Genomic DNA, 26,702 nt, shown 5'->3' on the forward strand with positions numbered 1-26,702 from the left:
TTTGGCATATAGAGAGGAGACGAGAATAGAGGGATAAGGAGGTCGGTGGAGAGGGGAGGAGGAGAGAGGTACAGGGGAAGAGAGATTTTTTTTTTTTCTTTTTTGGATGGGGGGATATTATTTAAATAGGATACAGGGGAAATGTAGAAAAAGAGACTTCATATTGAGTTAGGAGCTGTTCAAGAAGTAATACAGCATATATAGATAGATGGAAGTATTAAGAATGTTACAAAAAGACATTGTAAGACTGTGATGAATTGTAATGTGAAATCTATGGAAAATAAAGAATAAAAAAAAAAAAAGATGGCAAAAAACAGTGTTAGTGCGTGCATGGAACAGCGTGTGGTGATGACGTTTCTTGTGAACGTAGGCGTAAAACCCATGGATATCTACAGTAGACTTCAAGCACAGTTACGGTGATGTGAAGTAAGACATGTGAATGGTGTAAACGTTTCAAAGATGGCCGTACGTCCATCAGTGATGGTTCCCAGCCCACAGCAGTCATTCCTGTGAATGACTTGTAACGAAACGTCCCACACTCCGCTTGAGTGCTTTCGTCATATACCGCTTCCTCCCAGTCTGAATATAGATATCAGATATTCCAACTGCTAACAACCCCAAACAAGACAATACTCGTTTGGTTGCTGAACATGGACTGTTTATTGAAAACTAACAGGTACACAGGTAATACTCTGGACAACCCCCCCCACTCCCTTTGCATTCAGGGCGGGGTAGACTGTCCAATCAGCAGTGAGAGTTGTTGGAGGAATTCGCCCCCACCAGTCTCACAGCTAATTTACATACACATCCCATAATATCCAAGGCAGACAGACACAATAGAACATTGGAATACAGCCACACTCCAAACGACCCAGCAAAGAGTACACAACAAAATGAGACAAACTATTGGGTGAAAGACCCGGGCATTCCACGTCTCATTAATCAGCATTCCTTTCACATACATCTGTCCACTGACTCCCAAGCTGACAGAGACCATCATGGCCTCCTTAATAATGTCCTTTTGCATTACATAACAGAATATCTTCCTAAATGCTTGTAGCTCCCTCAAATGCCAGGGCCCATAGTCAGTAGGCAAGAGGCTAGCATTCAGTCCCCTCCAAATGCCTCTGTCCCGGGTGAGTCTATCACACGACTGATCCAGGATAATCGATGCATAACCTGTCACGAATCCTTCGGAGGTCAGCATTTCAGCACTGATGTCAAAGTCTTTCTATGCCGAAGCTTTCCAGGTATTAGTTAAACTCTGGTGTAAGTGTATAAATCTAGCAGGGGCGTATGTCGAAAAAAAAAAATGCAGTTTCCACTCCTTGAAATTTGTTCTTTTATTATATAAACTCAAAAGTCCTGGTTTGACTTGAAACGCCCCTTGTATATTCGAAAATTGATCAGTGCTGACTGACTATCCTTTCTTGAGGAGCTGAAATGCCAGGACAGTACAAATACCCCCAAATGCCCCTTTTTTGAAAAATAGACAGTCCAAGGTAGGCACGCTGAGTTTTTTTTTGTAGTTTTCATTTTTTTCACATCTTTTTTTTGTGGGGGAAATGAAGAAATTAAATATTTTTTTTCTGTTTTTCACAAAGTTGTCATTTCAAGTTATTTCTCACACACAGCATAAACATACTTTCATATTACACCCAACACATTCTGCTATTCCTCCTGAGTATGGGGATACCACATGTGTGAAACTTTTTCACAGCCTAGCAACACAGAGGGACTAATTTCTTGACTACCTATCACAATTTTGGAGGTCCTGGAGCACCAGGACAGTGGAAACACCCACAAAATTATTGGAAATCAAACACTCCCAAAGTATTATCTGAAAAGCATAATGAGTCGTTTGAAAATTGTCCTTTTTTGCTAGAAGTTTTTGGAAAATGCAGGAAAGAAAATGAAAATTATTTTTTTACACAAAGTTGTCACTTAATCATGGGGGAGTTTTTCACAGCCTAGTCACATAGTGGAGCACCTTCAGGCTTTCTAGGGGCATAATATACAAATCTAATTTCCTGACTACCTATCACATTTTTGGAGGCCCTGGAGCACCAGGACAGTGGAAACACCCACATTTTGGAGAGTAAAGTATTTTTTTAAGAGCAGTGGTTAGTCTTTTGCAGACTTAATTTTTTTTAACATGTTTTTGGAAAAGGAAATGTAAATATACACAGTGGGGAAAATAATTATTTATCACAGCATGAGCCTACTTACAACCCAGAATGCATTCTGCTACTCCTCCCGAGTATGGTGATACCACATGTGAGACTTTTTCACTGTCTGGACTGATTATGTACTGGATATTGTATTTTGTTTATGACACAAATCAACCAATTGTATCAAAACCAATGTACTGTATTGTAATGTACCCCCCTCTATGAGTGGCCAGGGAATATATCTTAGTGTTGCATCACCTAAGGCAGTCTCCATTTCTATAAGCCAGGCAAGCCTAGCCTACTTTTACTTAGCTGCCCCCGGGAATGCCATGCTTGCTGGCCAGAAAGTATAGGAGCTTGAAGAAAGAAAGAACAAAAGCATTCTGTTGATCCCTGAATGCAGTTGTCCGCAGAGGATGGCTGGGACAAGTGTCTTGCAGGAACATCAGTCAGTGGAATGTGCAAATGGGTCAGTTCAGGCCGCAGGCAGAGACATGGTCAGAAAACGGGCAAAGGATTTGTTCAGGTAGCAGGCAGAAATGTGGTAAATAAACAACCTAGGGCATTGATGGCAAACCTTGGCACCCCAGATGTTTTGTAACTACATTTCCCATGATGCTCAACTACACTGCAGAGTGCATGAGCATCATGGGAAATGGCGAACCTTGGCACCCCAGATGTTTTGAAACTACATTTCCCATGATGCTCAACTGCACTGCAGAATGCATGAGCATCATGGGAAATGTAGTTCCAAAACATCTGGAGTGTCAAGGTTCGCCATCACTGGACTAGGGTCAGTACAGGCAGCAAGCAGAGGCAATACTGTACTGGTGTTGTGGTGATCAGGAACACTGTTGCTATCTGCACTGGTCTGGTGACAGTGGGACTTATGTAGTAGCAATCAGGAACACTGTTGCTGGCTTACACTGGTCTGGGGACTAGTGTGGCAGCAATCAGGAACACTGCTGTGGACTTAAATGGGGACTGGTGTGGCGACAATTAGGGACACTGTTGCTGGCTTACACTGAACAGTATGCAAAAAATGTTTTGTTTTATTTTTTTTGTTTTTCTTTGCAATTATTTTACATACGATCACCAGAGCTGTACAATGTTACCATAGTCACTGTACTCCTCTGGGGGAACAGTATTTTTTTTCACACTGCGCTTGCTTATGCAGCTATGATGACTGTATAAGCAAATTATTTCTATTGTTTATGCAGCCATGATCACTGTATAAGCAAATAATGTTTATGTGTTTGGCATCATTCATTCATTAGCCCTGTACCATGTAATCATTGTAACCAATCACAGTGATCATAGTCAGCAGTAGTAAACAAGGATGTAATTCATGATGCCATTGTTTACTGCTGTGATTGGTTACAGCTATTTCATGGTACAGGGCCACTGTGATGGTCATGAATGACACCCTTGTTTATTACTGCTGACTAAGATTGGTCACAGTGATCACATGGTACAGAGAAAATCACAATGGCCCTGTACCCAGATCTGTGATTTGCTTTGTCTGGTGAAAAAAAACATCAGGGATCAAGCTGCTGCATGGCTCTGAGGCTGCGCATGAGCTCCCGTTTTGGGAGAACGTGTGGGCTGGACAGGAAGCGGTTAAAGGACCGCTTTTTAATCCAGTTCAGTCATATGATTCTGTAGCTTTGGCTTTGCCCTGTGCAAGGGAGAACTGGCCTACAGATGTGAATTCCAGGAGCCATGACATCGCCCATAGGCTCCTATGGCCCAGCTATTGACGGCGCTCCTTCCACTCACCTGGAACAGCTGCTCAATGACACGAGAGCCAGAGCTGCAGGATTATGTGACCAGAGGGCAATACAAAGTGGTAAATACACCGATCTTTTTTACACAGGGTTTGCAAAATAGGTAGGGGGAGGGAGGAGGGAATGTTTTTAAAAATAGTATTAAGTTTTTCTTCCAATTTAAGCTACCTGTCGAACTCAGAGGGTGGTTAGTACAGTAGATATCCAGCTGCTAAAACATAATTTTGTTAACAATGTTTCCATTAACGGACACTTTTAGATCTACACGTTCATGCATAGGGAAAAGGGAAGCGGGTAAAAGAACTTCCTTAACGTCAAGAGGGAAGGGACAAGAAAGTGTTTGCAAAAGTTGTGGAGTATCCATTGACAAATGATGTTTACTCAGTTCAAAACCTTATGTCTGGGACACGTTGGACAGACTGCTGGACTTTATTGCATATACAGTTAGGTCCATATATATTTGGACACAGGCACAATTTTCATACTTTTGGATCTGTATGCCACCAGAATAAAATTAAAAGGAAACAATCCAAATAAATTTGAAGTGCAGACTTTCAGCTTTAATTCAAGGGATTGAACATAAATATCAAGTACAAGTTTTAGGAACTGCAACCATTTTTATACACAGTTCCCCATTTTCAGGGGCCCAAATGTAATTGGAGAAATTAATATACCGTATTTATCGGCGTATAACACGCACTTTTTTCCCCTTAAAATCAGGGGAAAATCGTGGGTGCGTGTTATATGCCGATCCCCGCTATTTTGTGATCTATCGGAGCGATCACCGCCGACATTCACATAGCGTGTATTTTTAAATATGGCGCCGCGGAGTTCGGAGGGACACAGTGACTGGGCGGAGCCGAGATACACATAGCCGAGGGTTCTCGGCTCTTCTCGGCGCCGTTCACAGTCCCGCCCAGTCCCGCCATTGGACCTGTGTTATGTCTATCATAGGGACTGGGCGTGACTGTGAACGGCTCCGAGAAGAGCTGAGAACCCTCGGCTATGTGTATCTCGGCTCCGCCCAGTCACTGTGTTCTCGGCGGCGCTCGTTCAGCTGAACGAGCGCCGCCGAGTCCCTCCGAACTCCGCGGCGCTATATTTAAAAATACAAACTAAACTTGTGTATGTCGGCGGCGATCATAAAATGTACACTGGGGGCAAGGCTGCACTGACCACTGGGGACAAGGCTGCACTGACCACTGGGGACAAAGCTGCACTGGGGCAAGGCTGCACTGACAATTCTGCACTGGGGCAAAGCTGCACTGACAAGGCTGCACTGGACACTGGGGCAAGGCTGCACTGACAAGGCTGCACTGGGGCAAAGCTGCACTGACAAGGCTGCACTGGACACTGGGGCAAGGCTGCACTGACAAGGCTGCACTGGACACTGGGGCAAGGCTGCACTGACAAGGCTGCAGATGGACACGATAACGCTGCATTGATGGGCATTTAAATGTAAGGTTTTTTTCCTTAAACTTCCCTCCTAAAAGTTTTTTTCCTTAAAATTCCCTCCTAAACTTGGGGTGCGTGTTATACGCCGATAAATACGGTAATCATAAATAAAATGTTCATTTTTAATATTTTGTTGAGAGTCCTTTACTGGCAATGACTGCCTAAGGCTGGGTTCACACTGCTGTGCGGAGCGGCTCACAGCAGGGGTGTGGTGCGTCCCTGCTCTCTGTTTCAGGGACAAATCAGACCTGAATTTTTGGCTGTATTCGGACCTGAAACAGACCAGAAGATGCACAGGACTTTTCTGCAAACTGCTCCGCAGCCGCCCCGGAGCTGTGTGAACCGGCTCCATTGAGAGCTGGTCACAGTCTCATGACATGCGAATTGGAAGCGGAGAAACCCACATCCAATTCACACTAGTATGAACCCAGCCTGAAGTCCGGAACCCATGAACATTACCAAAGACTGCGTTTCCTCCTTTTTGATGCTTTGCCAGGCTCTAACTGCAACTGTGTTCAGTTGTTCTTAGTGGGTCTTTCTGCCTTTAGTTTTGCCTTCAGCAAGTGAAATGCATGATCAATTGGGTTGAATTCAGGTGATTGACTTGGCCATTACAGAATATTCCACTTCTTTTGCTTCAAAAGCTCCTGGATTGCTTTTGTAGTGTGTTTTGGATCATTGTCCATCTGTACTGTGAAGCGCCGTCCAATCAACTTTGCTGAATCTGGGCTGACAGTATATCTCTAAACACTGCAGAATTCATCCGGCTGCTTCTGTCTTCTGTCACATCATCAATAAACACCAATGACCCAGTGCCACTGGAAGCCACACATGCCCAACCCATCACATTGCCTCCACCATGTTTTACAGATGACGTTGTGTGCTTTGGATCATGAGCGGTTCCAAGCCTTCTCCACACTTTTTCTTCCCGTCATTCTGGTACAGATTAAAGGGGTTGTAAAGCCTCACGGTTTTTCACCTTAATGCATTCTATGCATTAAGGTGAAAAACCTTTTCTGATGCAGCTGCCCCCCCAGAGCCCCCTTTTTACTTACCTGAACCCGATCGTTCCAGCGATGGGGAAGAGCACAGCAGCTCCAGCCGCTGTCTCATGTCCCCATTGGATAGATTGATAGCAGCAGGAGCCATTGGCTCCCGCTGCTGTCAATTAAATCCAGTGACACGGGTGGCGGGGCCAAGTCCTGTTGTCTGTGTCAATGGATGCAGCAGCAGGAAGTGCCCCCAGGGAGAGCGGCTGTATATATGTATAGACATGTTTGTAAAGGTTTGGGGTTTTTAAAAATAAATAAATAATCACTTTTAATCTTAGTTTCATCTGTTCAAAGACTGCTTTTCCAGAACTGGTCTGGCTTTTTTAGATGTTTTTTGGCAAAGTCTAATCTGGCTTTTCTATTCTTCAAGCTTCAGAATGGTTTGCACCTTGTGGTGAATCCTCTGTATTTGCTCTTCTGAAGTCTTCTCTTGATTACAAACTTTGACAATGATACGCCCACCTCCTAGAGAGTGTCCTTCACTTGTCTGGATGTCCTGAATAGGTTTTTCTTTACCATAGAGAGGATCCTGCGATCATCTGCCACTGTTGTCTTCCGTGGATGTCCAGACCTTTTTATGTTGTTGAGCTCACCAGTGCTTTTCTTCTTCCCTTAGAATGTACCAAACTGTTGATTTGGCCACTCCTAATGTTGCTGCTATCTCTCTGATGGATTTGTTTTGTTTTGGAAGCCTTACAATGGCCTGTTTCACTTGCATGGACAGATAGATTCGAAATGCAAATACCACACGTAGCATCAACTCCAGACCTTTTACCTGCTTAATTGACGAAGCAAGTAGCTCACACCTGGCCATGAAACAGCTTTCGATTCAAATAACCAATTACTTTTGGTCCCTTGAAAAAGGGGGTGGCTATTCTTAAGAGCTGTAATTCCTAAACCCTTCCTCCGATTTGGATGTACATACCCTCTAATTAAACCTGAGAGTGTGCACTTTCAGCCCATATCCATATTATATAACTATAGCTTGAATATGTTTTGGTAAATACATGAAAAAATCTAAAATTGTGCCTGTGTCCAAATATATATGAGCCTATGTATAAGGTTGCAGTTATCATTTCTAGTAGTATATTCATTTGCACTGTAATGGTATTCACCAGACTTTGGGAATTCCTGCTGGATTTTTTTTCTGGTGCAGAATGCCCCCTGCAGCCCCCTTCTGCTTTTTTTTAATTTTATTTAGAACTGACTATTGCTAACTCCCTTAACCTGCTACTATTCCTTGGTGGGTGAGTTAGTAAAGTAACCCATGTTATAATTTATGATTTAGCCCATCTTGTCACTCAGAATTATTTAAGTTTAATTTTTGGAACTTGATGTACTGGGAGGAAAGCACCAAAAGCAACTTAACCTGCATATTAAACAATCATACTTATTAGTTCTCAGGATCCTTCCAATCATATTAGTCCAGTACACTCTTCATTCGACAATACTAAGCCCTGATGAAGGGCAGGCCCTTTGAACTCTTGAAACATGTTGGTTAAATCTGGGCATCCTTTTTTCTACTTTTGGTGCTTTTCTTCTTGCACACCTAGGGGGAGAATTACTAGAACTGGAGAGTATTTATTGACCCCCAGTGGGTTTGCCTTGGAGATTTGTTAGCTGGATTGGATTGGCTTGCACAAAACTGAATTCGAGTTCTCAGAATTTTTTGTACAGTCGTAGCTCTTAAATGTTCTCTGCATAGAATGTACATAGGGAATCTCAGTGATACTTAAAGTACAACTAAAGGCAAAACCTAATTTTTCATTTTGGATAGAGTAAATGAGGGGATTTTCATTCACCTTCCTGTCCCATAAGCAAAACAAGAAGTGTGAGGAAATCCCTGCAAATTAAGGAAATGCCTTGGACGCCCCCCCAGGTCATCAGAATTAGTGTCCCCATTGGAAGATTTCTCTTCTATTACTTTTCTAGGGACAACCCAAAATTTGGGATTTCTTTTACTTTCAATGATAATGGTATACAGGACAAATGAAAAAGATGAATCTCCCTAAAGGGGGCACAAAGAGCAGTAAAGAACCTCAGAGGTGTTCTAATCCATCTCTCATCCAAAACAAAAACATTTTGCATTTAGTTATACTTTAAAAATTCAGAGGCAATGCTGGCAAACATTTATACAGAATGTATTAGCCTCTGCCTATATAATGTTCAGTTTATCCCTGGAAATAAGACTCTTTACCCACCTACCTTTTTGTATAGTGACAGTTTTCTCCTTTTTTTTTCACATAAAGCAAAAGGGGAAGATTCTTTATGATTATGTGGTGGTGCCATCCGCCAATTCACTACTCAGCAACCTGCATAAACTCTGTAAGCTTTGCAATGGATACAAAAAAGCTTACCTGTGTATCTCAGGGTCACCTTGAAGTCTTTTTATCTGCAGTGTTTTCTCATGTTAAAATAGCCATATATGTGTTTTTTTTTTTTTTTTATTCAGCCAGCTAGTTGTATGATAAAAAACAAAAACGATTTCCCCCATCCACGCATTCAAGGTGGATGGGGGAATCCTTCCCGCTGCATTATTATATTCTGACAGTGGGGTGACTCCCCCACTGTCAGAATACACAGCCTCTGATCAAGCAGCCTTTAGCCGACAGGGCAATTGAACAGAAATCGATTGGTAGATTGACTTCTGTTCAACTGTGGCAGCCACACATGAATCAAAAACCGTCTGGTGCCTGCTTAACCGGCTGAACTTTGATCCATCTATGGCCACGTTTACATCAAGAAATGTTGGGACTGGCCAACTATTGGTGATGGAGGGGTTTAAAGACCCTCTTGCAGTCTCCCCACATTCACCACATCGCTCCATGGAGAAACTGATGACAAGTTATCCAATAATTATTGTTTTTATGTGGATTGGTCAATGAACTGAAATCTATAAATTCTGCACCAAATAATACAAACTAGATGTGGTTATGTGTAATGACAAAAAAGCCATTATTAATGTCTGAAGGTAAACCAGTACTAATATTTATAGATATTATTAGAAATACTGAATGTAATTTTTTAACTATGATAAATTTACACTGTAAAATAAGCATTTTGAATTAATGGTGTAAAAAGAAAAAAAAATCTGAATGCCCAACATTGCAACCATCTTAAATGATATGGTGTGGTAATGGTGACTTTATACTCAGTTCAGTTATCATTTCCCTGTTTTTAAATGTACAGAATCTAATAGCAAAAAGTGTTTCCTACTGATGGCACTGATTAGCAAGGAAAAATGAGTCTGAAGCATGAATAGTGAATTAGATAACCTGTCTATAGTACTATAGATAAATTGGGCTTTTGGTTTCCTTTATAAATAGGCATTTAGCTGTATGAACAAAGCAGGCCTGCTGATGGTATGTTGTTGTCTCCTGGGTGCAAATGCCATGTAAAGTAAGCTTGTAGTCTGGCTTTACAATGTAAACTAAAAGCCAGCCATAGACAGTACGATTTGATTTTCTTTCATGCAAACACAGTTGATGGGGGAATCCTTCCCACTGAGCTATTGTGTTCTCCCAGTGGAGAGCGTGGGGATCCGTCCCGGCCAGGAGAACACACAGTGATAGCCGCTGACAATAATCGCATTAAAAATCCGCCAGGCTGGTTGTACCCATAGATCAGATCAACTTCGGCACAATCAGCCTGCCTGTACATGGTTCAAATCTCGGCCGGTCCCTGCTGAACCGGCCAAGAGTAAAACCATCTATGGATGGCTTAAGGCTGTAGACAGTTGCCAAACCTTACCTGTACCATAATCCTGTTCTTCACAGTGCTGCTAGGGCACCCAATGTTCCTATGTACCTCTTTAATTTATGTAGGTTTGTGTATATGTATATAGGCAGATTTCAATATATCAGTGCTTGGTTCTGATGACACCGCTCCACCGATCTTGGTAAAGAGCCTCCGGCGGAGGCTCCTTACCATGTGATGAGCCGTGTCCAATCACGGCTGATCACGATGTCAATAGGAAAAGCCATTGATAGGCTTTTCCTCACTCGTGTCTGACAGACGTGAGGAGAGGAGAGCCGATCGGCGGCTCTCCTGACAGGGGGGGTCTGCGCTGATTGTTTATCAGTGCAGCCCCCTCTCGGATGCCCACACTAGATCACCAGGGAAGCCGCCAGGACCACCAGGGAAGCAGGCAACATGTGGATGGCCAGGTATGTACCCCATGGCCATCCACATGTGCCCAAATGTGCCCAGTCTGTGCCAATCAGTGCCCACAAATGGGCACTGACTGGCACCATTATAAATCAGTGATGCCCAGCAATGCCACCCATCAATGTCATCAGTGCCACCAATCAGTGTCAACAGTGCCACCCATCTGTCCATCTGTGCCACCTATCAGTGCCACCTATCAGTGCCACCCATAAGTACCCATCAGTGCCACCCATAAGTGCCCATCAGTGCCGCCTATGAGTACCCATCAGTGCCGCATATCAGTGCCACACATAAGTGCCCATCAGTGCCGCCTATCAGTGCCCATCATCAGTGCCTGTCAGTGCCACCTCATCAGCGCCACCTCATTGGTGCCACCTCATCGGTGCCCATCAGTGCCCGTCATTGAAGAAGAAAACGTACTTATTTACAAAAATTTTTAACAGAAACAAAGAAAAACTTGTTTTTTTTCAAAATTTTCGGTCTTTTTTTATTTGTTGCTCAAAAAAAAAAAAAACACAGAGGTGATCAAATACCACCAAAAGAAAACTCTATTTGTGGGAACAAAATGATAAAAAATTTGTTTGGGTACAGTGTAGCATGACCGCGCAATTGTCATTCAAATTGCGACAGCGTTGAAAGCTGAAAATTGGCTTGGGCAGGAAGGTGCTTAAGTGCCTGGTATTGAAGTGGTTAAACATTTTAGATTTACTAAAATAATTTCACTTCCATGTTCTGTGTACTGTGGGAGACCAGATAGAGTGAATGCAAGTTCTGGGCTTAGTAACACTTTAAGGTTGGCCTGAATGCTGATCATACACAATTTTTTTTAATGTGATCTACTCATTGAGCAGTAAGTAGAGATTCGCATAGCAGGTCTACCAGAAGGTTTTTTAACATGCTCACTTTTATACAAAATGCATTCTAGTGATGGGGCTAATTATTGGTTGTGGATACAATTGGCTGACCTTAGCGCATACTTTTCCCAATTGCCCTCACTATAAAGAAAGACCACACCACACATTAGTCCTAGGAAGTATTTATAGACATGAACTTGAAACATCCACAGGCTTGATTTTCTTCTTTAAAATACAAAGATTATGGTAGACAACTTCCATCTGTTTTCTGTCTTAAAATATTCTAAAAGCTTTTAAAAAAATAAAGATTTTTAGCACCTTTTAGACAAATGAGGGATATGAGTGTTCACTGGTGACTTACTAGCATCAAACACCTATGTGCATTCCCAGCTGCACAAAGCTTACAATGACAGTGTACACTGCTAAGGCACTAACAACCAGATTGCAGCCCTTAACACATACATACAACCAGCCGCAAACGGGTCTTGAAATGCAGCACCTTGCTTTAAATACAGGTAACAATGCGGTTTAAAGGCCAGTTTCACCCACTTATAAAACATAACTGTGGGAGGAATTCAACAGAAATAAATGGATGCCTATTCTTCAGATCTTAAAGGTTCTTTACTAACCAAACAATGCTGAGCAAGACAGTCTTGGTTTATGTTATTGTTTTGTCACAGGGTTGTCACAGCCCCTCCCCTTACCTAACAGCACACAGCAAAATCTTGATGGTTCTAAATAAGCTCTATCTTAGAGAGATGGCTTTTGAGACCACTAGATGTATTACAATAACCATACCTCTTATACAGGTAAATTAAACATAATCATAATCCAATAAGGTTTAAAAGAAACACAGAGGCTGCAATTGCTGCCTTCTCTTAAGGCCGGCCCTTCTTGCTTCCATACTTTTAGTCCCTGACCCAAAATAAGTATCGTGATAAAGACCTCTGACTTTCTTGACATTCATACTTGTCCTTGATCAGTGACTCACGAATTGAAATCGGTAGGCCAGGTTAACAGTCAGGCAACTAGCATTTTCAGAAAGGTTAGTAATGGAAGCCCTTAGATTCCTTGTAGACTTGTTTTCTACCAGTCCTTAAAGGGGAACACCTCACAAACCTGATCTCTGCTATCCTCTGTAGATTACTTTTAGAAACAATCTGTCTTTTTCTAGCATTGTAGCAAAGTAGAAGGCATTAAAATAATTGGTGTGGCATAGTTCTATTACAGCTGGTTATCTGCAGGTGTATTAATACAGTTACCTTGTAAACAGTGACAGCACTGATAGTTGGGCTTGCTCTGTATTAGAAAGTAATTGGTTTAGTGCACACAATAAAGGGCGTGTATTCATGGGTGCTTTACCTGGACCAGTGCTACATTTTCACTGGAAGGGTTTTAGCAAAACTGACCTAAATACATTTTTTTAAAGTGTTTCTTGCAGCTAACGCCAGGCAGGATTATTGAGGTATGATGGCTCCTCCTAGTGGTTCAATGTGGTAGTGCAGCAAAAGTTTGTTTAAGATATTAGGCTCAATGTACTAAGCCAAAATGAGGGCAGAACTGTAGATATAGCAGAACATGTGATGTCTGTGGGGCCAGGATGCATACAAGGGCTCTGACCTAGCTGGCTATAGAGTGATGTATGCAGGTAGCATTAGCATCTGGGAAGAAAATTTGTATTCCTATTTTGAATCACAGCAGGATGTTCCTTTGAGGTGCATTGAGGCACCTTTTGCCATGAGCCCACCATAGCACAGCTTTGGCTAAAACAATCTTTGTTTTTTACCATTACCATCAGCAATGGCAGCTGAAACTAAAAGTCACAATTATTATGGCAAATAACACCTATGGTATATAGCTTAGTGAATTGATTAATTTGCAAAATACTACCTAACTTTATTAAGGGGCCAAGTATATGTAAACTCATATTTTTTTTCTGGCTTGGATAGAGTAGAGAAGAATTAGAACCTCTAGTTGGTTATTATTGCGGTCTGTGTTTCCACTGGAGAGAGTAACCCCTATTTTTTTTTGGTGACCACTGCAAAAGTAAATGGTGGGAAATCCAACATTTTGACTTGCCAATAGAACAGTAATAGAGGGGAAATATTCCAATGGGGACACTTGTGATGTCTGAGAGGTGATTGCCCTTACCTCAGAAAGATTTCCTCTCAATTCTTGCTGTGGCTACAGGACAGGAAGTGAGGAAAAATCTCCCCAATGGAATATAGATGACAAAAAAGACAATGGTTTTAACGATTCCCTGCTCTATCCATACCAATTGGTATGAGCTGTAGAAATCTTAGGCTAACGTGCTTCTCTTTCTATTCATCTCATTCTGAAACATGTTTAGGAAAATATATATAACAGTGATTTCCAACACATACATCCTGAATAACAAATATAAAGGTCCAAAGTACCCTCATCGGGCTACAAAGGCCAAGTATAGAGAAGCCTCCTGCAATAACCAACCTAAAGTCAACACTTTAGAAGCACTCTTAAGTCTGAAGGCTGCTCAGTAAATACTGGGTCCTGTAGGTACACAACCATAAAAGTTTCCTAGGAAGCTGTACTCTAATAAATATAGTGGTAATCACCAGATGTTTGACATAGAGAGACCTAGGAAACAGACATTCACAAGAGATTAATGAAGGGATATGCATAAGTCTCTGTAACTACAAGTGGTTAAATATTACAGAATAAAATAAAGGCTATTCCAACTTGGATGCGTCAATGAGCTCTGCATCCATTATATGTCTGCTCGCAGGCCGGTTCTTCTTAGGACAGTTTGTTTACAGGCCGCCACTGGCTCTGGGCAAGATGGGGCTTTCAGTAGAAAGGGCACAGATAGGGTCAATGTTTTATCAGCTGGGTTTTTATAGCGATTTCGGATTTGCAGCCTCTTTCAGGATGTAAAAACTGGAAATTTCTTAAAAGTTCTGTTGCCAAGCTGAGGCAGGGAATAGCTCAGACAGTGTATCCTAGTGATGTGGCCTCATGAAGGCAGGGGACAGTAACGCTGCACATGAATGTTCACAGAAGAGCAGCTTCACACACTCTTTGGTCTCTGGACGCAAGAAGGAATCTCAGGAAGTCCGCGTGCAGCCTCTGTCAGCATCAGCACCGCTCTGACTGCTCAGGGTGCGCCTACTTCTGGCCAGCGGGCATGAAGCTGTTTTCAATGCACAAGACAATGAAGTTCTTATTGCAGCTCTGAGGACGCTGCTCTAGAAGTTTCCCGTTTGTGACAGAGGAAGCCTGGCCAGTGACTATGCCTTCATCTGTGCGCCAGGTCTCACAGTAGCTCTCTGTTAGACGCCGGCCCTTGGTGTCAGATCCATGCCAGATCATCTTCTGTGGCCTAGTGTATAAGAACAAGAAATGTGATACTTAGTGTAGATGCAAATCCTAAGTAAATGACATAAATTTTTCTGACTTGTTTTCATCATGTTTTTATCCTGATATCCTGATTATGCTGATCTAGTACATTTTGCAACCACTTTCTGTCTACAAGCACTCCAGCGACAACACTATGGCATATCTCAGAGTGGGTTTCCTAAAGGTGATAACGGTGGCTTATGCCTGCATAATTTGTGTTAAAATGGCCACTTGTAGTCTTCATCAGAAGCCCTAGGCTGGCCATAGATTATTCCATTTTTTTTCCTTCAACCACTAGCTGAAGAAAAGAAAATTGCTTGATTCCCCCATCAACACAGTCAGTGTTGATGGAGGAATCCCTCCTGCTGTGCTATTGTATTCTGACAGTGGGAGTTTTACCCTCTGTCAGAATACACTGATCACTTCTGGAAGCCGCCAACAGTGATTGTATGAAACAAACCTGACAGGCAGGCTGAACTGCAATTGATCGATAGATCAACTTAAGTACAACCAGTCTGCCCATGGATAGTTCCTTTTAAACCAGCAAAATTTTGATCCATCTATGGTTGGCTTTAATGACACAGCGACAACACACAGGGGCATATTTGTGGCATGGACAGGGCACTGTCACCCTATAACAGGAAGTGTCTGCTTTATGACAGGATCTTTAGGTATCCATTTAATGAAGTCTGGAGATTTAAAAATATTGAAAATTACTATTTGGAATTGCATCAGCATGTTAAAGTTTATCTGAGATTTAATGCTTAAGTCTACATGTACACATATACCTAAAAGCAAGAAACATGAAATAATAGAACATCTATTAATGACTGCAAAGTAAACTTACACTAAGGCTTCATGTACACGGGACGTTTTTACAACCTCTCCTGAACGATTTAACTTGACAGATAATAACCCACGTATAAAACATCCGTTTTGCCACGTTTACATGCCGCGTTTAGCAGCGTTTTGCCGTGTTTGCGTTTAGAAGTGTTTTAAAATAGCGTTTGTACGCCTGTAAACGAAATGCAGCTAAACGTGAGTTACAGCGCTTAGAAGCGCTTGGAGCTTGAAATGCCTCTAAACTCAGCTTCTGATCGCATTTTTTTGCATTCTGAAAAATGCCTCTAAACTCAACTGCCTAGAAATGACTATAAATGACCCTGTGTACATGTACTGATAAGATAAGACAATTTGGTGACTTGATTTTCATATAATAGTGTCCATTCCAGAATAAACTCAGTGTGTCCGGTGATATCCTTTGTGCAAATGTCGTCAAATTCCTCAGTGATGTAATCACTCTCCCTTGCACCTCAATCCACACTGTGGGGGTTATTTACTAAAGGCAAATTCACTTTGCACTACAAGTGCACTTGGAAGTACAGTCGCTGTAGATCTGAGGGGAACATGCAAGAAAAATAAACAGCATTTTTGCTTGCACATTATTGGATGATAAAATCAGCAGAGCTTCCCCTCATTTCAGATCTTCCCCTCAAATCTACAGCGACTGCACTTCCAAGTGCACTTGTAGTGCAAAGTGGATTTGCTATTAGTAAATAAACCCCTAGCTAGCAGCTTACCTCATTCCCTAAACCAGGTCTAAAAGCATTTAGGGTGTAGGCAATTCCTCCTCATGAACTTCCGGGATCGGCCGAAAACCTGAAGTGATGTACCCAACACCTTCCCGACTAGTTGTGTCACAGCTTTTAGACCTTCTGGTCTAGGGAATGAGGCGAGCTGCTAGTTCACAGTGGGGTTGAATTTACTAAAACTGGAGAGTGCAAACTCTGATGCAGCTCTGCATAAAAACCAATCAGCTTCCATTTTACTTTGTTAAGGCATAATTGAACAAGCTGAAGTTAGAAGCTGATTGGCTATCATGCACAGCTGCACCAGATTTTGCACACTCCAATTTTAGTAAATCAACCCCAGTGTGGATTGAGGTGCAGGGGAGAGTGATCACATCACTGAGGAATTTGATGACATTTACACAACGGATATCACCGGACACATTGATTTTATTCTGGAATGGACACTATTATATAAAAATCACCAAATTGTATTGTTTTTCTCACTTTATCACTATTGATTAATGTTTAATCTATTTTTGCTCATTTGTGCAATTTTGCATTATTTGTAGCACTGTTTTTGGTTACAATACCCAGTAGGGGTATTATTTTATTGTTGGATCAGAGATCAGAATATTTATTTTATTACTGAGTACAAACTCAGTAGATAAAAAAATATTATTAGTATTATTCACATTGTTCAATATCTACCATGAGAGAACAGATACATGTAATATTACTGTTTGCAATTCTTTAGTTTTAATATTCTTTTCATTTTTGAAGCATAGCGCCACTTCATATTTGTAAACAATTGTATTTTAGATGTGGGGACAAATAAGTTGTGAGCAGCTGCTTCCTATCTCTTATAATAAGTGGTAGCCTATAGGATTCTATATCTACAAACATCTAGCTAATGTACGGCCCTTGCTGGCATTTTTTTTTTGGTTTCATAAATCCCTCCTGGCATTTATGTACTGGGATGGGACAGGTGCAGCATCCAGCCTTACTGCCTGCAATCTGTCAAAGTCTATGGGAGGCTGTGGCTGGCCGGGGCTAAACACAGAACTGAGTGGCACTCGTATTCAGGAATGAATGTGTAGAACACAGGTATCCTGCATTAGGAAATAGGCGTTTGACTCACCAAGTAGAATCTGTTGCAACATCCCTTCCCTCAAATGAGTAAATGCGAGCTCCACGATTCATCTGTCCTTCTGAGCCAAAAAGGGCCTCCCAGTTGTCAAACAGTGGTTCATCCTATAATACACGAAATAGTATTGAAAATGTAAACAAATAAATGTTTCACGTAAAGGAAACCCTTCATATGAGCAATATAGGGTTTTGATGTCACTTTCTGATCTGATCACTTTATGAACATGCTAGTTGCCTGGTTGTCATGCTTAATTTCAGGCTCCAATACTTTGAGTCGAACTGAAGCCAGTGGTCACAGTAGTTCATTCATAGGCATGCACAGCCCATTATAAAACACTATAAGGCCCCTTTCACAAGGACTTTCTGATCAGGTCCACCTGTCAGTTTTACAGGCGGACCTGATCGGGTGCTCCATTCAACCCTATGAAGCTGCAGATGTTGGCGGTGATATGTCCGCTGACATCCGCTGATATCTGATCCTGTCTGTGAAATCCAGACGGATGGAAAACTTATTTTCCATCCGTCTGGAGAACCGGATCGGATGAAAACGGACAGGCGATCCGTTTTCATCTGATCTCCATAAAGGACAGCGGGGCTTTGACAGGTCCATAACCGCACAGTGAGCGGAGACGGACCTGTCATCCGTCTGCTCAGCGGGGATCAGCAGACCGATCCCTGCTGAGCAAAGAGGAGTCCGTACACAGACAAGCCCGTGTGAAAGGGCCCTTATACAAACAGTTAAGCAAGTTGAAGTGTATGTCAGGGCAAGAAAAAAAGATATTCTTACATCTCTGCAATACATGCACATTTCCTCATGTTTTATCCCTCTTAAATGCTGCAATTACAGAAAACTACCTGCAGGAAATTAGTGCGCTCCTAAACTCCTGTTTGGTCTGCAAACACAGTGCCTTTAGTGCTCTGAAATCCCAAGGATAGTTGTCAGTCCTACCCAGTTCTCCCCTGCTGGACTACAAAACTATGTCTGTCCTTATCCCTCACTGTCCCACTTCATGCATACATTGATTTCTTTCCCATCAGAACAATGTTGATGCCTCGTCTCCCAAGAGTCTGGCTACACAGTGTGTAGGGAAAGGTCTCTGGGAAGACATAGTTCTGGGGGCCTGCCTACTTTAGTAGGAACTGACCTCCCAGCAGCTGTCCCTGGAAGAATTCTACAAGCCTGGTAATAATGTAATGGAGTAATTTAAGCTTTTACTTGATAGAAAAGAACATACAAAAATAATTCTGGGACATGTTCTACAGCAGTGGTACTCAATCATTTCTCCTGGATCTCCAGCCAGCTGCAAATGTGTTAACCTTACACAGTGTTTCTCAGCTTCCACAGTACCCCCTACAACCTCCCACAGTGGCCCACAGTGTCCCCAAAGAGCGCTCAGCCTCCACAGTGCCCCCCCAACCTCACACAGTGTGTGCATCCTGCTGAAGACCCTCTAGCCCTCCACAATGCCCATAACCTCCAACAGTGTCCCACTATGCCCCCAACCCCCTCCAGAAACTACATCCTACAGGGCCAATGCTCGGTCCCATCCAGAGCCTTCCATCATTTCAATGCATGTTTTGCATTCCCATAATTTTATAGTGTGTGTGTATAAGCTTTATTTTATTTTCTTACTGTTATGGCCTGGGAGGTTTTAGAAAAATATACCAGTCCCTGGTCTTAAAAAGATGTAGAACCACAACTCCAGAGAGAGAGAGGAAGGTTTAAGTAATACCTGGGCATACCCTTTAATGATCCTCTCCCTTGCCTTTTAATGGGAAATTTGTCAGAGAGGTACAGTTATGCTTGAGCTGTCACTACATACAAAGTTTGCTTCACTTCAATCAAATTCATGGGCTGCAACTACATACAGCCAGACTCACCCTGAGATTAACGATTGGCACAGACAGCCTGTCAGCTTTGCGAACAATACTGTACAGATCCTGAAGACGCGAAGAAAGGAACGCTCGGAATGTCCCGTGAAGTCCAGCTTTGCGGGCTTGTTCAAAGCACTGGAAGTCCACGCCACGTATGGAGCGCATGCTGCCAGTTAGGGGTGCATTCAGAGCCACTAAGTGTAACTGCAATGGCAAATGTGACATGTAAATATGCAAACCAAAAAAAACCTGAATAGAATGTGACAGTTTCTAGCTTGTGCTTACCGCTGCCTGGTACTCCTGGTGTGTATGTACAGGAACATTAGCCTCTGGCTCCGGCTTGGGGAACACTGGAGGTGGTGGCTGCGGAGGACGGGGATTAACTGGTGGTAGTCTTTCATTCCTGGAAGGCTCATACTCATCTGTAGACTGATAGGATCCTGAGTCTCTGTTACCAGAAGGATAAATGACCACAGCAGGCTCTTTCACAGCAATTTCATTACCCTGTAGAAAAAAACGTTTCACTCATTAACCAGTCACAGATACGGTAACTAAAGAATTAGGAACTAACATGAAAGGAATGAGACCTACCTGACCATTGCCAGTTACATATTCTCCAAGCTGGAAGACACAAATGTAAGCATTATTATTAAAGTCTAACATACCATATACATATTCCCAGATTAAATTAAAGTGCATATTTCCAAATACTGCAATGTAGGGACATGAAAATGTTTTACACAGGATACACATTGTTAATGGAATCACAGAAATGCAAAAAATTGCTGGTCTGTTTAGAAAACATGAATTGACATCACATTATAGACGATTACCAATTACAACAAGAAAGTGGGAAACCCCAGAAATCCTCTGGCTGGACACTGCTCATAAGCTGTTACAGGGCTGTGTAAAGCAGCTCTGTAGATTCAGGGGAGCCCAGATCTGCTTGGTCTACTTCCAAGACCTCTTCTGTACTGCACTGAGAAAGTCCAGCACCTGCGAATCCTCCAACAACCTTCAAGTTACTTTTCCTCAGCTTAGTTAGAATCCAATCATGTGAACACAATCTATTCAGCAGCAGTGGGGGGGGGGGGGGGGCATTATCCAGATACAGTAGTACCTTGGATTACAAGCTTAAATTTGTTCCAGAAGCATGCCACACCCCAGAGGCTTGATTCCTGCTCGTCTTGGAAGACAACGTTCGCAAATCAAGTCAAGATTTAAAAAAAAAAAACAGCTCGTATTGTGAAACGCTCGTTAACCATGTTACTCGCAATCCGAGGTTTTACTTTATTTTGTTTTCAGCAGGGATTCCCTCTAATGCAAAAGCCATCCTGGTGGCTATTTAGCAGCTGGATTGTTTTTACAGGCAGCGTGAGGGGACGTGGAAAGTGGTTAATATTCTGTTTTCTTAGCCTGCAGGTAGACAACCTGTATTTTTGATGTCCTCCAGAGATTGTTCAACTGCAATTTGCAAATAAAACTAAATGATTCTTCAGCATAGATTATCCCTAATCACACAATTCCGTCCAAAATTAAACATGAGACAAAATTAGCAGGCAGGCAGGCAGCTCCTGCTGTGTGGTGTCTTTAGCTAACTCATAGTGGTCTGGGAATCCTTTATCGTGTTTAATTGTGTAGTTGTAAAAGAATGATTTAACACATTAAATATGAAACATCAGTTCCTCTAAATAAAAAAGTCTGTAAATTAAAAAAAGTAAAATAAACTGACCCAAAACTATTATAGTCCTTTTAAGTGACATAAAAGCATAATCCATTATTTCAATGATCACCAACACACAAACGGATTTATTCTGAAAAGCTGTTTTTTAAATAAGACAACAATATATTATTTACTCAAAAGTAAATTTTTGCTTGCATTAGCTTTTTATGTACCATATATTTTTGTGTCTAGTCAGATTACTTTCGGAGTAAATGACTGTTTACAGTTGATATACCATATTGTCATAAAGGAGAGCTGTTTTTGTTGGTCCTACCAGCCAATCAGATTCTCCCATAAGGCACTGGAATAATAAAGGTTTCTATGGACAATAACCACAGTTCCTCCTCAGACCACTGTTAACTACTTTCCACCCGCACTATAGCCAAAAGACGGCTGCAGCGCGGGCCTTAATTGCTGGGAGGGCGTCCATGGACATCCTCCCGAGCAAGCTCGGTCTCTGTTTCTTCAGAATGTCGATACTTCAACAATAGATAGGATTTGGTCAAAAATGGTAAATAAACTCTTCAACATTTGATTTTAACACAAAACACTGATACTCACAAGAATCTTTCTGAAGCCATCTCTGACTCGTACATACAGATCTGCTTGTTCCAGCACTAGTACAATGGTCCCTTCCTGCAAGGACTGCCGCAGATTAATCATTGTCTGATATGTCTGCAATACTGTGGCCTAATGGAACAAGAAAGAGGGCATTTAAAAACAAATATCACAGCATTATTTCTACATATAAGACATACGGTACTTCAAGATGTAGATAGTGGGTGTTAATATCTTAACAATTTGTCACTTTTGTGAAGAAATTGTGGCACATATAGATGAGGATTAAAGGGCTGTGATCAATCAATGCCAAAGCTCCAAATGTCATCTTACCACTGATTAATGGGATTAAGGGGCTGTCTGAAGCTCTCATTAAGAAAGCCTGACTATGGCCGCTCTTTCAGCCCAGCTACTTCATGTACTACAGCTTCTATGAATGAAACAGGACCTATGATGGAGGACGGGAGGATGATGTATAGGTGCGCCCCCTCTAGTCATAGATCACATTTCATTCATAAAAACTGTAGTACGGCTTCTATGAATGGTAGAACTGGGCAAAAAGAGTTGACATAGTCAGGCTAACTTGATAAAGACCTGTGACAGCCACCTAGCTGCATTAACAGTTGTTGCACTGGTAAAATAATGGTGGCAGGGATGGGGTGGGGAGGGGAATTTCAACTAAAATAAAAGGTACCGACACAAGGGACACATCCTACTGACTTTAAGTTATATCCCTTGTGCTGATTTTTTTTTCTTTTGGCTACTCTCAGGCTTTAATTTCACACATAGAAATTATCTTTGCATAAACTAATTACTGACTGATTGCTATTTGGTTTCAATAGGTTGCAACACTTTTTGCATCATAACTGATATCAAATATTACTTTTCCATCTTAGGTCAAATAACTGTTTTATGAAATCAATGGTGATGCAGTTTTTAGTTCTCACCGAAGAATATCCTCCTGATCCTCCTTGGGGTCCAGGTGGCCCAGGGGGTCCTGGTGGTCCTGGAATGCTTAGAACTGCAATAAATGAAAACAATATTTTGCACTCATTTTGTGTTACAGTTCCTCATCTGTTAATCAAATAGCCAAATTTTTTTGTGCTTGTTCAATACTAACCTGGTCTATTGGGTCCAGGTCCAGGGTATACCTGTTGTGCAGGAGGACCTGGAGGTCCTGGTGGCCCAGGTGGTCCTTGTCTTCCTTCATATCCTACACCAGCAGCTCCTGGTGGGCCACGTGGGCCGGGAGGACCTTGAATGCTGTCTCCTTTAGCACCCTATACAGAGAATGTATGACAAATGTATGAATATTTATATCTATATATATAGATATATATATTGTGGGTGTACAGTGAAATCATGCTAGATATGTGAAATATATCATACCACATAAAGAATAACAAACTGTGATAATGTATTTGATGAATGTGGATGTTAATATGCTGCCAAAATCTTTCAAATCTAAAACTGGAATGTTATAAGTTATATTCCAGCAGTGGTAGCTGGTGGTTTTCTTTGGGGGGGCAGCGGCAAACAGTAACACCCCCCCCGTCCGTCTGTCCATCGGTCGGTCAGCTGGGTCTAATACACTTACCCCATCTAGGCAGCACTTCTCCCGGGCTCATGGCGGCGGCTCTCCAGTTCTCCTTCTCTGCACGAGCGACGGCTCCTCCCTCCTTCTCGGCGGCCAATTGGAGGTCTTCTCTTTTTGGCCAATCAGAAAACGGGTCTCAGACCTGCTTCTGATCCCGGATTGAAGATCACTGTTACAACAGCGAACGTTCGCTGTTGTAACACTTGGGTGGGCTTGTAGCGCAATGGTCTACGCCACGAGTCCACCTTATTTTGAAGTCTATTAGAGCCTATGGCTCTAATCAGCTGGTTCAAAAAAACACCCCGCTGCTGGAATTCAGGCCAGAAAGGGGCCGGATGCTTGAATAGGGGGCAGTCGCAGCGGCCATGGATAGAAGCATGCAATGCATAAATCTATCCATTATCATATAGGGGGGTGGCGTGGAGAGAGAGGGCGGCACCCAGGCGCCCCTAATGGACGGGCCGCCACTGTATTCCAGACGCATCCATAGCCCTAATCTGCCCATATATTGCCAAAGCTACAACTACTTATGTGAACTCTCCTTTTTTTCGTGGTTTCAAAAAAATTGTGACACATAATAGAGTCCACACTGTTCACTTACTGGCAATCCAGGATATCCGGGGTTGCCAGGAGGTCCTGGAATTCCTCGACCATCGCCAAAGCCAGGTTCTCCTTTTTCTCCTTTTTCCCCCTTAGTAAAGGAAGCAAAAATACTTCATTAGAGAGGACAAAATACACATTTACTTGCTATAGGGCCTCTAAAATTACTATTTAGCCTTGACACCATGATTTATTACAGGTTCAACAAAGCAGTAAACTAAAGTTCTCAAATAAATAAGGTAAAATTGAAGTGGAAACACAGACAGTCCAACTGACTGGGTGAAACAAACACACATTACTTTGCACAAATATATTAATAATCTAATTTATGAGAAAATTTACACTAGTAGCTTAATAATAAAATGCACTGTCTAATAGAGTTCTTGGCCATTTAAAGAAGGGTATCCCATTTTAATAAGTTATATCTACCCTTTAGTTCAAATTAGATGCTAACCATTTTACAAATGCCCACAGCTAATACTCAAAATAAAGACCCTTCAGCCAAGCTGCATTAATGGATAATCCTAGATGGGTGTTTTCTAACACATACAACTATACTCACCCTTCCAAAGGCACTGAAATCATATGGGAATGTTCCTGAAAACACAGATATCATTTTGGTGAGAGAAATCCAAATTATTTTCCATCACATCTTAAACAGACATTCCAGTATGGTCGCTTTTGCCAGTTTTTATTGCTGTCTGTGCCCCTGTTAGGGAGATTAACCCTCTCTATTTGTCCTGTTTACCACTACCACTAATTTGTGTGGTCCCCAGAATAGTAATAGAGAGGAGAACTTCCAATGGAGACACTAGATCTGGAATTCCCTTAATTTGCAGGGATTTCCTCTCATTTCTTTATTTGTTTTGCTATGGGACCGGAAGGAAGGCAAATCTCCCCAATGGGACACAGATGGCAGAAGAATTAAAAGGGGTCATAAATCCCTTACTCTATTATATAAATGAAAAAAAAAGTCTTGCCTATAGTTCTACTTTAATGTGTTTTTTAGTCCTAGGAATAAACTTCTAAGGGAACCTGTGCTATCAACTCTGCAAGCCAAGTAACATTGTACCGCAGGCACTATAAGGCAAAAACCTCTACACCCCTAATGCACAACATGTGGCTCTTTGACACTTTTTGTGCAGCCCTCAGAAACCCTATTTACATTAATCTGTGTTTTCCAATTGCCCTAAAATAGCAGTGATATCTATCAGTCTCATGTGTCTCAAGTCTATAAAAACTTCCTGAAGCATGTCCCCAGTTTCCAACAACTACTATAGCATACCTCTCAACATTTTGAGATGGGAATGAGGGACACCTACTAGCAAACGTATGTAGGCATAGGACACGCCCCCTGCCACACCCCCCTAAAGGAGAATTAACCAAAACGAAAGGTTAATTAAATCCACAAGCGCTTTTTTTTTACCACTACTATTCCTTTATATTGGCTTTTAAATTTTACAAATGCACCAATTTAGAATTTGGATGAAAGGTTTAGCACCAGGAAACACTTTTTGAAAGATAAAAAGTGCATTTTATATACAACTATGTGGATCAGACCAAAATGAGGGACAAAGAGACATTGCTCCAAATCAGAGACAGTCCCTCGAAATCAGGGACAGTTGGGAGCTATGCTATAGCATGTTCACAGTCTACACAAACGCTTTAGCACACTAGCACGCTCAAAGCCCCCTATATCAAGAACGCTGACCAGCACTATCATACACAGCTACATACATGTACAAGATGGATAAGCACACTTCAAGCACAAGGCAATTCATGGTGTTTAAGCAACCTTCTGAAACAGGTCCAAGCACTACTGCGGGGTGAGCAAGGTGCATATTTAGCCCTATTTGCATAGAAATTTGGAATGTTAGACATGGGCTATTGTGAAGGCAAAAGGGGATGCAATGGGGTTGATTTACTAAAGCCGCAGAGTGCAAAATCTGATGCAGCTCTAGAAGAGGGTCGTTTTCTATGCAGAGCTTCACCAGATTTTGTGTGCACCAGTTTTAGTAAATCAACCCCAAAGTCTGTAATTTTGCCTCCTAGGATGATAGTATGGTATATTTTAAAGCAGAGTTCCACCCAAAAATGGAACTTCCGCTGTCCGGATTCCTCCCCCCACCTCCGGTGTCACATTTGGCACCTTTTAAGGGGGAGCAGATACCTGTCTAATACAGGTATTTGCTCCCACTTCCGGTAAAAGATTGCCGCAGTATCTGCGGCGATCTACGTAATTTCGGCTCCTCCTCAGCCCCGCCCCGCTGTCTTCTGGGAGACAAACAGGTCCCAGAAGACAGCAGGGACCACACGCAGCACGACTTGCGCATGTGCAGTAGGAAACCAGGCTGTGAGGCCGCAAGGCTTCACTTCCTGATTCCCTTACTAGCAATGCCAGGGCCTCCACCCAGAGCCGAGGGACGGGTTGGTTGGCTTCGGGTGAGGATATCGCGGGCGCCATGGACAGGTAAGTGTCCTTATTTTAAAAGTCAGCAGCTGCAGTATTTGTAGCTGCTGGCTTTGAATTTTTTTTTTTTTAGGCAGAACTCCACTTTAAGCTGTCATGTTTTGTTAACAAAAAAAAGTAACATTATAATTCGCACCAAGTCATCCATGGCCAGTTGCCATAGCAGTAATCAATCAAGCTTTTTTCAGCTAAGTCTAATGAGACTTTAAAATTACAGTCACACAGCTAAAATAAAACATTTTATCCCCATGGTAAAGTGAATTGAAAAATCTTCTCATCCTTAAGAATCATCACCTAAAAG

The 26,702-nt window shown here is 42.1% G+C and overlaps 1 protein-coding gene across 3 annotated transcripts in view; it reads right to left on the reverse strand.

Moving 5' to 3' along the window:
- Positions 1 to 11,656: 11,656 nt before the first annotated feature.
- Positions 11,657 to 26,702, reverse strand: part of COL18A1 (collagen type XVIII alpha 1 chain) — a 247,584-nt gene continuing 232,538 nt past the window's right edge. For all 3 annotated transcript variants that reach the window (XM_073633725.1, XM_073633723.1, XM_073633724.1), the window contains 10 exons: positions 24,494 to 24,528; positions 23,933 to 24,022; positions 22,855 to 23,014; positions 22,682 to 22,755; positions 21,738 to 21,866; positions 20,045 to 20,074; positions 19,739 to 19,957; positions 19,460 to 19,657; positions 17,571 to 17,683; positions 11,657 to 14,844 (listed from right to left, as the gene is read on the reverse strand). In XM_073633725.1, the coding sequence (XP_073489826.1) occupies positions 14,631 to 14,844; positions 17,571 to 17,683; positions 19,460 to 19,657; positions 19,739 to 19,957; positions 20,045 to 20,074; positions 21,738 to 21,866; positions 22,682 to 22,755; positions 22,855 to 23,014; positions 23,933 to 24,022; positions 24,494 to 24,528 (1,262 nt within the window). In that variant the 3' untranslated portion in view covers positions 11,657 to 14,630. The remainder of the gene's footprint in view (positions 14,845 to 17,570; positions 17,684 to 19,459; positions 19,658 to 19,738; positions 19,958 to 20,044; positions 20,075 to 21,737; positions 21,867 to 22,681; positions 22,756 to 22,854; positions 23,015 to 23,932; positions 24,023 to 24,493; positions 24,529 to 26,702) is intronic.

The sequence above is a fragment of the Aquarana catesbeiana genome, linkage group LG06, assembly GCF_042186555.1.
Source record: "Aquarana catesbeiana isolate 2022-GZ linkage group LG06, ASM4218655v1, whole genome shotgun sequence".
NCBI lineage: Eukaryota > Metazoa > Chordata > Amphibia > Anura > Ranidae > Aquarana > Aquarana catesbeiana.